The 12,609-nt window shown below is 45.9% G+C and overlaps 1 protein-coding gene across 4 annotated transcripts in view; it reads right to left on the reverse strand.

The window, feature by feature from the left end:
- rlbp1b (retinaldehyde binding protein 1b) overlaps positions 1 to 12,609 on the reverse strand; it is a 44,876-nt gene that overhangs the window by 20,302 nt on the left and 11,965 nt on the right. For all 4 annotated transcript variants that reach the window (XM_038812935.1, XM_038812934.1, XM_038812932.1 and 1 more), the window contains exon 2: positions 2,256 to 2,300. In XM_038812935.1, the coding sequence (XP_038668863.1) occupies positions 2,256 to 2,267 (12 nt within the window). In that variant the 5' untranslated portion in view covers positions 2,268 to 2,300. The remainder of the gene's footprint in view (positions 1 to 2,255; positions 2,301 to 12,609) is intronic.

Here is a 12,609-nt window from a genome sequence, read left to right on the forward strand (position 1 = left end):
ACGGGGAGAAAGTGCAAACTCCACACGCAGTCACCTGAGGCTGGAATTGAACTCGGGTCCCTGACACTGAACGGTAGAGATTCTATTATTCGATTGGAGGAGACTTGAGTGGAGAATGAACTTAGGCATGGATTTACTGGGCCGAATGGCCTGTTCCTATGCCATATATCTCGTGTAATATGTGCCACCCCATCTTTTCTCATCTAAATCGATTATTTTAACCCTCTACTGGGTTACGGGGATAGGGTGGAGGCATGGGCTTGAATAGGGTTCTCTTTCCAAGGGCCGGTGCAGACTCGATGGGCCGAATGGCCTCCTTCAGCACTGTAAATTCTATGATTCTATAATTCCATTCTCTTTCTCCATCATATGCCCGTCTAGCTTCCTCTTAAATGCACCTAAATTATTCATTTCAGCCATTCCTGTGGGAGCAAGCTCCACACAAAAATGTAGCAAATCAGAGCAGAAGTGGGCCCTTAGGTCTCACAAGCCTGCACCACCAGTCAATAAGATTATGGTTAATCTGTTGAACCTTACCTTCACTTTCCTGCCTGTCTCCTTGACTCCCTTGTCAAGTAAAAATCTGTCTAACTCGGCTCTGAATAAATTCAATGGCCCACCTCTGAGAGTAGGAATTCCTCCTCATCTCTATCTTGAGTGGGAGACGTTTCTTTGGATAAAGAAGTTTGATTCTGAATTCCCTATTGGATTGCTGGATGAATATCTTATACTGATGACCTATATTTATGTTCTTCCCCACAAGCGGAAACATTTTCTCTGTATCCACTCTGTCAGAACCTTTTATAATTTTCAACCAACATTGATTCGATGGAGTTCAGAGGAATGAGGGGGCGGAATCTCATTGAAACTTACAGAATACTGAGAGGCCTGGATGGAGTGATCATGGAGAAGATGGTTCGACTACTAGGACAGACTAAAACCCGAGGGCACAGCCTCAGACTGAAGGGAAGATGCTTTAATAATAAGATGAGGGAAAATTTCTTCAGCCAGAGGGTGGGGAATCTGTGGAACTCTTTGCCGCAGAAGGCTGCGGAGGCCAAATCACTGAGTGTCTTTAAGACAGAGATAGATAGGTTCTTGATTAATAAGGGGATCAGGGGTTACGGGGAGGAGGCAGGAGAATAGGGATGAGAAAAATATCAGCCTTGACCAAACGACAGAGCAAACCTGAGGGGGCCGAATGGCCTAATTCTGCCCCTGTATCTTATGGTCTTCTCTTGGTCCCATCTTGGATCCCAAGGACACGGAAGACATTAGTTGTGCCTCCACTACAAAGTGGCGATGAACATTTAGAACTTCTTAGTCTCTCTGATTCAGCTTCTCACTCCCTTAACCAGCTGAGTCACTGAGGAAACCAATCATGGCACTTCCGTGAATTCCAACTTTGTATTCTCACCTGACCTGGCTTATGATGTTAACAGATCAGTAACGGTGTGGAAATCTCTGATCGATATCTGAGCTGGATAGGGAGTTGAATTATTTTGTTATAGGCGTGTGTGTCTGTATCAGGTTGCAACTCATTAAGCCTCCTTCAAGAGCATTTTCTAAACACATGACCTCCAGAAAGAGAAGGGCAGCAGATGCATGGGAACACCATCACTCATTACCTTAACTTGGAAATATCTCACTAGTCTGCTAGCATTGTGGTGAGTGTACCTACCACATGGTCAGCAGTGGTTTCACAATGGGCAACAATGAAGTGAAGCCTATATATGTCCCATGAAATAATTTGTGAGAAGTCAGGATACATTCTCTATACCCTGGCCGTTGAGAGATTTTGTAATTGAGGAGAGCTGATGATGCCAGTTCAATCAAGTACTGTCTTAAACATCCCCAGTGAGATCCAAATTGTTCGTACAGCTCATATCAGAGTAAAAGATGTCTAGGGATCTTTTCGGGGAGGAGTATTCACATTTTTGCAGACTTCCAATTTAACCCCAATCCCTGCTGAGGGGGTGTGTGGTGACTGGGAGGGCTTTGCAATCACTGCTTGACTCAGAAGCATACAGCACATTTAAAGGCCACCCAACCCATTGCACCTGGGCCATAGTCACTGTGAAAGTCCAGACTAAATGTCTCTCACTATTTTACTGATTGGCACTGGATCGGGTGTGACCATTGTGCTGAGAGGTGGGCAGCCGCAGGTGCAAGTCTCCTGCCACACATTATATCGCATTGTCTATTGATGTTATGAGATATGCAAAAATATAAAGTTGATTTATTTGCAAACTTACAATCTCTGCCATCGTGTCTCTGCAATTCTGGCCTTGTCTTAAACTCTGTAACAGAAAACAAGACAGGATCAGACAGACATAGGAGCGTAAGGACAGACGTAGGCCGTTCAACCTCTTCAATGGCTGATCTGTATTCTACCTGCCTTGGTTCTCTATTCCCATAATATTCTAGCAGCAATCACCGATTTCAATGGATAATGAAGAAAATGAGGCAGCGATTTTCGTATACATGGCACAGTCAACATAGAAAAATGCTTTGCGGCAGTGTGAGGAGGCAAAAAAGAAGAGAATTGTCATGGTTTTCTTTGCAATGGTGGGGCAGGAGGGATGGGCGATGTACAAGAGAGTGGAATCAGCAGAATAATGGATTGTGGCAGTGAAGGAGGTTGCAATGATAGGAAAGTGTGAGGCTATGGGAAATGTATAGAAGTCAGAAGGGGTTTGAGTGATAGAGGCATGAGACTTTGGTCAGGGAAGGAGCTTTGTTGAGGATGAGAGTCCAGCCAGGAGAGCATTGGAGCAATTGGAGTCACAAGGACTTAATAATAATAATAATAATAATAATCTTTATTAGTGTCACAAGTAGGCTTACATTAACACTGCAACGAAGCTACTGTGACAATTTCCCAGTCGCCACACTTCGACGCCTGTTCGGGCACACTGAGGGAGAATTCAGAATGTCCAATTCACCGAACAAGCACGTCTTTCGGGACTTGTGGAAGGAAACCGGAATGTCTAGAGGAACCCACGCAGACACGGCGAGAACGTGCAGACTCTGCACAGTCAGTGGCTGAAGCTGGAATCGAACCTGGGACCCTGCCGCTGTGAAGCAACTGTGCTAACCGCTATGCTACCGTGCCGAGGACTGGACCTCATCTGCTCAGCTTAGTTACTGAGATGAAACAAGTACTTAGAGGAAACTTATCAGTGGGATTAAGAATGGGAATGTCATTGGCTATGATGCACAGCCAAGCAAAAAGGTTACCTTTGGGGTTGGGGAGACAGGCAAGGTGTCATTATAACACAAGGTCCGAGATATGTCACATGACCCTGATTAGCTTTTGTTACAGATAGGGGAGAAATAAATAAGGGCGGTTCCAGCTTTTTCCATCTCTTGACTAACAAAAGACAGCTTGTATTAAAACGTGTTTTAACCCTGAGTTCTTAACTGACAGTCAGTTTTAAAAGAAAGAAAAATGTTTTTATTCAACACCTGAAGATAGGCAAGGTAAAGTCGCCATAGTCCCAGATGACCATAGGCTGCTTTACCCTTTGAGAGGGAGAGCTGACTGGTGGTGATTTAACCTGAGGATCACCACACCTCAGGCAAGGGTCAAGGTTGAGAAGGCAAGGCCTTCATGAATAACCTCAGTCAGTGCAGGAATTAAACCTGTGCTGCTGGCCTTGCTCTGTATCACAAACTACCTGTCAAGCCAAGTGAGCTGAACACCAGAAGATATCTATGTAGCCACACCCACTCGCAGTCTTATACAGACACACACACTGAAGGGGAGATTGTGATTAAACAATGTAGCGTGCTTTTGGGTCTTAAGAGCTTGAGAGTGGGGGTTGATTTCAATTCTTTCATTCTGTTGTGTTTAGAGAGTGCTATGGTGTGAAGAGTAGATAAACCCGCAGTGGTTGCTTAGCAACTGGGACCTTGTAAGGTAGAGAAGCGTTTAAGTTTTAATTGAACCAATTTGATTGTAGCTGGAGATAGGTAGTGAGAGAGAGTCTGTTCTCATAGCTCTGCTAGAAGCAGTTGCTTTTAGAAGGCTAGAAAAGGAAGATCTATCTCTGCACTGCTAGAAGAAAAGCCATACAATGCAGTAATGGTTAAGAGAACTGATGCTGGAAGTCTAAAGTTTGGCTAGTTAAGGAAACTAGAGAACTGAAAAAAAGCTTCCAAGAAGTCTAGAGTTAACGGAACAGAGGAAACCGGGAACCAGGACAGATTATTGGTCGCTAAAATCACAGGGAGTTGAAAAGGCATTGGATCGTGAGAGGCTAGAAAGATGTCTGTAGTAGCACTCAGGATTGTGAGAAATTACAACAATTTTGGAGACAGTACTTGAAATAATTGTGGAAATCAGTGGCTGGACATCAGAGTTTGCACGGAAGCCTGAAGGAGAGGTATAAAACCTGAAAGCAAAACCTTGATGGAAGCACAGGAGGGAAAGCATGATTCAAAAGAAGATTTGTGTGACTTTTGAAAGCTGAATTTGAAATCACTCATGTGGAAGCCTGAGTTTGGTGAGACAAGGTGGCTCACGGTATGAAGACTTTGAGGAGAAATCCCCAGACATTTTCTTATGTTCAGAGAGGAGTGTGAGTCACCTTTTGTATTAATGTACTTTGTAATCTGCGTTAATCCTAAAACCTGTGTGTAATTATTCAACTAAAGGTGTGTGGGGGGGGGGGGGGGGGGGGGGGGGGGGGGGGGGGCAGTTGAGGAGTGTTGTATTATAATCCGATATTTTCCTCTTTAATAAAAAACATTCTTGTTGTTGAAATTAATTAGCAGTCTTGTGACTCTGTGCCTCCTTGTTTCATAAGAAGAAGTAACTTCAGACAGGTTTCCGTTCTGGGATTTTCCCATCCAGTTATAACATCAACTGGGATCGAAACAGGTGAAATACTTGACCATCTGAAGAGTAACTCCCAAAAAGGCTTCCTTTATTCGGCAACACTGCTGTGACTAACTTGGGGCATTTTGCTGCATTAGAGGCACTACTTAAATGCAAGCTATTATTGTTACAAACACAGTGGCATTGCAGTCTACAATGGCTATGTTATCAGAATCATAGAAAAGTCACAGCACAGAAGGAGACCATTTGGCCCATCTTGCCCATGCCAGCCCGAGGACACGCAGGTACCCTTTCTAATCCCACTTTCCTGCACCCGGTCCATCTCTCTGTACCTTCGTGCACTTAAGGTGCAAGTCCAGGTACCTTTAAAAAGAGTTTAGGGTCTCTGCTTCCACCAGCAACTCGAGCAGCGAATTCTAGATTCCACAACCCTCTGCATAAAAACATTTTTCCCCATGTCCCCTCGACACCTTCTGCCACTTATCTTGAATCTATGTCCCCTGGTTCTAGAATTCTCCACCAAGGGAAACAATTTTATCCTGACTACTCTATCTCTTCCCCTCATAATTTTGTACACCTCAGTTAAGTCACCCCTCAGCATTTTTTATTCCAAGGAAAATAACCCCAACCGATCCAATCTCTCCTTGTAGCCACCCTTTTCACGCCCTGGCAACATTGTTGTTAACCTCCTCTGCACTCTCTCCAGAGCAGTAACGTCCTTCCTGTAATGTGGCGACCAGAACAACACACATTATTCCAGTTGTGGCCTCACCAGTATTGTATACAATTCTAACATTATCTCCGTACTTTTATATTCTATACCTCTGCCAATGAAGGAGAGCATTCCATGTGCTTTCTTAACAACCTTTTATCATATCATAGAATCATAGAATTTACAGTGCAGAAGGAGGCCATTCGGCCCATCGAGTCTGCACCGTCTCTTGGAAAGAGCACCCTACCCAAGGTCAACACCTCCATCCTATCCCCATATCCCAGTAACCCCACCCAACACTAAGGGCAATTTTGGACACTGAGGGCAATTTATCATGGCCAATCCACCTAACCTGCACATCTTTGGACTGTGGGAGGAAACCGGAGCACCCGGAGGAAACCCACGCACACACGGGGAGGATGTGCAGACTCCGCACAGACAGTGACCCAAGCCAGAATCGAACCTGGGACCCTGGAGCTGTGAAGCGATTGTGCTATCCACAATGCTACCGTGCAGCCCTAAACGATTTTCTACTTGAACTGCTGCCTTTAGGGGCCTGCGTACTTGTACACCATGATCTCTCACTTCATCTACCCCTCTTAGCATATTCCCATTTATTGTGTACTCTCTATAACTGTTTAAACCCCTAAATGCATGACGTTGCACATCTCTGTTAAATTCCATTTATTGCCTGTTCTGCCGATCCATTTATATAGTTTTGAAGATCATAGCTATCCTCTACACTTTCCACTACTCAGCCAATCTTTGTGGCATCTGCAAATTTTCCAATCATGCTCCCCACGTTCACATCCAAATCGTTAATATAACACAAACAGTAAGGGTCCCAACACCGAGCCCTGTGGAACACCACTTGAAACAACTTTCCAATTGGAAAGGCAGCCATCAACCTTTACCCTTTGTTTCCTGTTACAAAGCCAACTTTTTATCCAGTTTGCCACATTGCCTTGTATCCCATGGGCTTTCACTTTCTTGACCAATCTGCCATGAGGGACTTGTCAAACGCCTTTCTAAAATCCAACTGTGCTATCAAGCAGGGCCGGTTTTAAACCTATTTGACCAATTTCATCAAATTGGGCACTGCAACTTAAGGGGGCCCCGCGCCAGCGGCGACAGAGTTACCGTTTGAAGCCTTTTCTGTATTCTAAGAGGAACTATAGGGTAGTTTTACTTTTGGGGAAACGCACCGCATTACCGTCGACAAATCCTTCAGCCCTGCGCCGCCAAATCCTTCCGTCCGGGTAAGTAAGTTTCAAAATTTTAGTATATCAAGTATTTAATGTTTTTTTTTGGTTAAAGACGAGCATACTACACGAAATATAAACATACATAAATTTTTACTTTTGTAGAGTAGGGGCCCCGCCATCACTTTTCTAATTGGGCCCGCAATTCCTAGCACCGGCCCTGCTATCAAGTGGCACTTACTCAGCAATAACCTGCTCACGGACGCTCAGTTTGGGTTCTGCCAGGGTCACTCAGCTCCTGACCTAATTGCAACCTTGGTTCAAACATGGACAAAATAGCTGAATGCCAGATGTGAGGTGAGAGTGACTGCCCTTGACATCAAGGCAGCATTTGACCGAATATGGCATCAAGAGCCCTTGCTAAACTGGGAGTCAATGGGAATCAGGGGGGAAACTCTCTGCTGGTTGGAGTCATACTTGACACAAAGGAAGATAGTTGTGGTGGTTGGAGGACAATCATCTCAACGTCAGGCCATCACTGAAGGAGTTTCTCAGGGTAGTGTCTGAGGCCCAACTATCTTCAACTGCTTCCATCATAAGGTCAGAAGTGGGGATGTTCACGGATCACTGCACAATGTTCAGTACCACTCTTGACTCCTGAGATAATGTCCAAATGCAGCAAGACCTGGACAATATTTAGGCTTGGGCTGGCAAGTGGTAGGTTACATTCATGTCACACAAGGGGCCTCACGGTAGCATGGTGGTTAGCATCAATGCTTCACAGCTCCAGGGTCCCAGGTTCGATTCCCCGCTGGGTCACTGTCTGTGTGGAGTCTGCACGTCCTCCCCGTGTGTGCGTGGGTTTCCTCCGGATGCTCCGGTTTCCTCCCACAGTCCAAAGATGTGCGGGTTAGGTGGATTGGCCATGCTAAATTGCCCGTAGTGTAAGGTTAATGGGGGGATTGTTGGGTTACGGGTATACGGGTTACGTGGGTTTAAGTAGGGTGATCATTGCTCGGCACAACATCGAGGGCCGAAGGGCCTGTTCTGTGCTGTACTGTTCTATGTTCTATGTTCTAAGTGCCAGACAATGACCACCGCCTACAAGAGATGATCTAACCATCACCCCTTGACATTCAATGGCATTACCATCGCTGAATCCCCCACAATCAACATCCTGGAGGTTACTAATGATCAGAAACTGAACTGGACTAGCCACATTTATACTGTGTCTATAAGGGCAGGTCAATGGCTAGGAATCCCATGGCGGGTAACTCACCTCCTGACCCCCCCTCCATCCCCCCCCTCCCCCCACCCCAATGCCTGTCCACCATCTACAAGGCACAAGAGAAGAGTTTAATAGAATACTCTCCACTTGCCTGGATGAGTACAGCTCCAACAACACTCAAGAAGCTCGACACCTTCCAGGACAAAGCAGTTTGTTTTATTTCTCCCCCTTCCACAAACATTCAAACCTTCCACCATCGACGAACAGTGGCAGCCGTGTGTACCATCTACAAAATGCACTGCAGTAACTCACCAAGGTTCCTTAAACAACACCTTCCAAACCCACGACCACTACCATCTATAGGGACAAGGGTAGCAGATATGTGGAAACCCCACCACCTGGAGACTCCCCTCCAAGTCACTCACCACCCTGACTTGGAAATATATCGCCGTTCCTTCACTGTCACTGCGGCAACATCCTGGAACACCCTCCCTAACAGCACAGTGGGTGTACCTACACCACAAGGACTGCAGCGGTTCAAGAAGGCAACTCGCCACCACCTCTTGAAAGGCAACTAGGGATGGGCAATAAATGCTGGCCTAACCAGCGACACCACATCCCTTAAATTATTTTTTAAAAAGTACACCACATCCTCTGCACTACCTTCATCAACCCTTCTTGTCAATTCCTCACGAATTTGATTAAATTTGTGAGGCAAGACCTTCCTTTAATAAATCCAAGCTGATTATCCCTGACTAGTCTATGCCTTTCTATGTGACAGTTAATCGTATCTCTCCGGATTGTGTCTGCTAATGTGCCCACCACTGACAGAAGTCTAACTGGCCTAGAATTGCTCAGCATTTCCTTTGATCCCTTTTTAAACAATGGAACCATGTTTGCATTTCTCCAGTCCTCCGGTACCTACCCTGTGTCTAATGAGGATTGGAAAAATCATCTTCGGAGCATCTGCTATCTCCTCTCTGACCTCCTTCCATAGCCTCCGAAACAATCCATCCAGCCCTGGATACCCGCACATCCAGACATAGGAACAGCTTCATCTCCACAGCTACCAGACTCCTCACCGACTCTCCCTTGGACTGATCTGTTCCCTGTAAGAACACTATTCACGGCGCTCTATGCTGCTCTTGTTTGGCCTTGTTCCGTACTGTAACCAATCACTATTTGTTGATGCACCACTGTCAATGTACTCTGTTGATTATTCTTTTGTCTACTATGTACTCTGTCAATGTTCCTTTGGCCGCAGAAAAATACTTTCCACTGTACTTCGATATATGTGACAATAAGTATTAATCAATCAACCTGGCACCGTGAGGCAACAGTGCTAACCATTGCACCACCTATGTCACCCTTTCTTTAACTTTACTTGAAAATCTTTTTTTCTTTGATTTCCTTATTGACTTTGTCCCTGCACTTTCTATACTCGTCTGGGCTATCTATGGTCTTAGTTCTTTATGCCCATTGTACGCTTTCTTCACCTGTTTGATCGTCCCCTGTATTCCTCTAGACAACCAGGGGGTCTAGATTTGGCAGTACCACTCTTATTTTTGGAAGGGACATGCCTACATTTAAGATTTCTCCTTTTAGTGCTTCCCACTGGTTTTCCAGAGAGGGTAGGGAATTAGTATAGTTAGAGCATGTTTAGTTGTAGCATTGAGTGCCTCCTTCCATGTGTCTGTCGTCTATAAATGTCTGTAAATCAATAACATTTTTTTCTGTCATCAATGAGCCCTTCAACCTCAGAGTTGATTGTGCATCTCTGCTCTGAACATCCCATATCCCAGTTCCTGTTTCTGTCAGGAAACCTACTCTCAGCTCCAGAAATAGACAAGCAGGAAAAGTGTAAGTGCCTTGCATCTTTGAAGTTTATTGACCTCTGTAAAGTTTTTTCATGAAAGCAGCCTTTAAGAAATTACTATAACAGAACGTCCCATTTATACCAGTGCGGAAGGAGGCCATTCGGCCCATCGAGTCTGCACCGACCCACTTAAGCCCTCATTTCCACCCTATCCCCGTAATCCAGTAACCCCTCCTAAACCTTTTGGTCACTAAGGGCAATTTATCATGGCCAATCCACCTAACGTGCATGTCTTTGGACTGTGGGAGGAAACCGGAGCACCCGGAGGAAACCCACGCACACACGGGGAGAATGTGCAGACTCCGCACAGACAGTGACCCAGCTGGGAATCGAACCTGGGACCCTGGCGCTGTGAAGCCACAGTGCTATCCACTTGGTGCTGCCCAGGAAGTAACCAACCAAAAATAATGCGAATAGTATTGACGGCCACTTGTGAGGCAGAGTTACTAATAATAATTGGCCCTAAAATTCCGTTTGATGTTATCATTGAAATAAATAAAGAAATAGAGTTGGTTTAGAAGTTGCTTTGACAAAGGAGAGAGAGCAGAGATCCATGAAGTGTTGCAGCATTGATGCCCAGTGCACTGATTGCTATTCTGTTCACTTTGCATCCTGAGCTGTGATACAATGACCACATACCAGTAAGGTGCCTCGGTCCAGCCAAAGTAGCTGGGAATTTGCAGGTTCAGAAGCACACGATCATCCCACCTTGTCCATTGTTAATGCTGAATACACAAGCCCATAGAAACATAGAAAATAGGAGCGGGTAATAGTTCAGCAGGTCATAGGAAGGGAAAATGGAATGTTGGCCTTTATTTCAAAGGGAATGAGTATAGAAATAGTGACGTCTATATAAGACACTAGTTAAAACACGCCTGGAACACTGTGAACAGCCTTGTACCTCTTATCTAAGGAAAGATATACTGGCATTGGAGGAAGTCCCGAGATGGTTTAGTCAGTTGATCCCTGGTCTGGAGGGGCGGCACCTGGCACAGTGGTTAGCACTGTTGCTTCACAGAGCCAGGGTCCCGGATTCGACTCCCCGCTTGGGTCACTGTATGTACGGAGTCTGCACGTTCTCCCTGTACGGAGTCTGCATGTTCTCCCTGTGCCTATGTGAGTTTCCTCCGGGTGCTCCGGTTTCCTCCCAGAAGTCCTAAAAGGCATGCTTGTTAGGTGAATTGGATATTCTGAATTCTCCCTCTGTGTACCCGAACAGGTGCCGGAATGTGGCGACTAGGGGCTTTTCACAGTAACTTCATTGCAGTGTTAAAGTGAGCCTACTTGTGACAATAATAAAGATTATTATTATTGGAGAGCTTGAGTAGGTTGGGCCTGTACTCACTGGATTTCCGATGATTGAGAGGCGACCTTATCGGGACATATAGGATTCTTGGGGGCCTTGTCAGGGTAGATGCTGAGAGGATATTTCCCCGAGTGGGAGAGTCGAGGACCAGAGGGCATCATCTCAGAGTAAGGGGTTACCCATTTAAAACAGAGATTAAGAGGAATTTTTTCTCTCAGAAGGTAGTGAATCTGTGGAATTCTTTACCACAGAGGGCTGTGGAGGCTGGGTCATTAAGTACGTTTAAGGCTGAGATAGACAGATTTTAATCTGTAAGGGAATCAAGGTTTCTGGGGGTACGGCAGGAAAATGGAGTTGAGGATCATCATATCAGAACAGTCATGATCTCATTGAATAGCGGAGCAGACTTAATGGGTCAAATGGCCTACTTCTGTTCCGTCACCTTATGGTCTTATGGCCCTTTTAGCCTGCTCCACCATTCAATATGATCATGGCTAAACCCCTAACTCAACACCATACCATTTGATGCCTTAAGAGTCTAGAAATCAATCTATTTCCTTCTTAAATGTATTCACTGGCTTCATCGCCACAGCCTTCTGTGGTAGAGAATTCCACAGGCTCACCACTTCCTGGGTGAAGGAACATCTCCTCATCTCGATCCTAAATGGCCTACTCCATATCCTGAGATTGTGACCCCTTGTTGCAGAATCCCTATCCAGAGGAAACATCGGGCACCATTCGACTTAGTGTCGGGACGAGGCCGCTGAATCTTGCGAGAGGCTGGTCGTGAAATCCCCGAGCTAGAAACGTCTCATAAGGTTCAACGGAATCTTGTGAGAAGTTGTGATCTGGATCTCATCCTCTTTGGGAGCGAACCCGTTCAGCATATTTAAATGACACATTAATGAACCAGATTTACCCAGCGTCCAGGATTCACTGGCCGCTCCTGGGGAACATCACCAGGGTATTGTTTAGTACTGGTCCACTCAAACGGCACCTGAACGGGTTTCCCAGGCCATTTGAGACCTCCGTGTGCTCGAGGACAGGGCAGAGTGGCACCCTGGCTCTCCCTCTCGCACCCGCTGCCAGCCTGGCATCCTCAAAGTACAATCCGCGTATCCTGACAGTGCCACCCTGGCACTGCCACCTGGGCACCCTGGTACTGCCAGGGTGCAAGGCTGGCAGTGCCACAGTGTCCAGGTGGCATGGCCAGGGTGCAAAGCTGGCAGTGCCAGCATGCCTGGGTCGCAGGTTGACATTGCCAAGGATTGGGCTGGGAGAGGGGTGAGGCCTTGCGAGGTAGCGAGGAATTAATAATAATAATAATAATAATCGCTTATTGTCACAAGTAGGCTTCAATGAAGTTACTGTGAAAAGCCCCTAGTCGCCCCATTCCGGCACCTGTTCGGGGAGGCCGGTACGGGAATTGAACCTGCGCTGCT

This window comes from Scyliorhinus canicula, chromosome 12 (assembly GCF_902713615.1).
Source record: "Scyliorhinus canicula chromosome 12, sScyCan1.1, whole genome shotgun sequence".
NCBI lineage: Eukaryota > Metazoa > Chordata > Chondrichthyes > Carcharhiniformes > Scyliorhinidae > Scyliorhinus > Scyliorhinus canicula.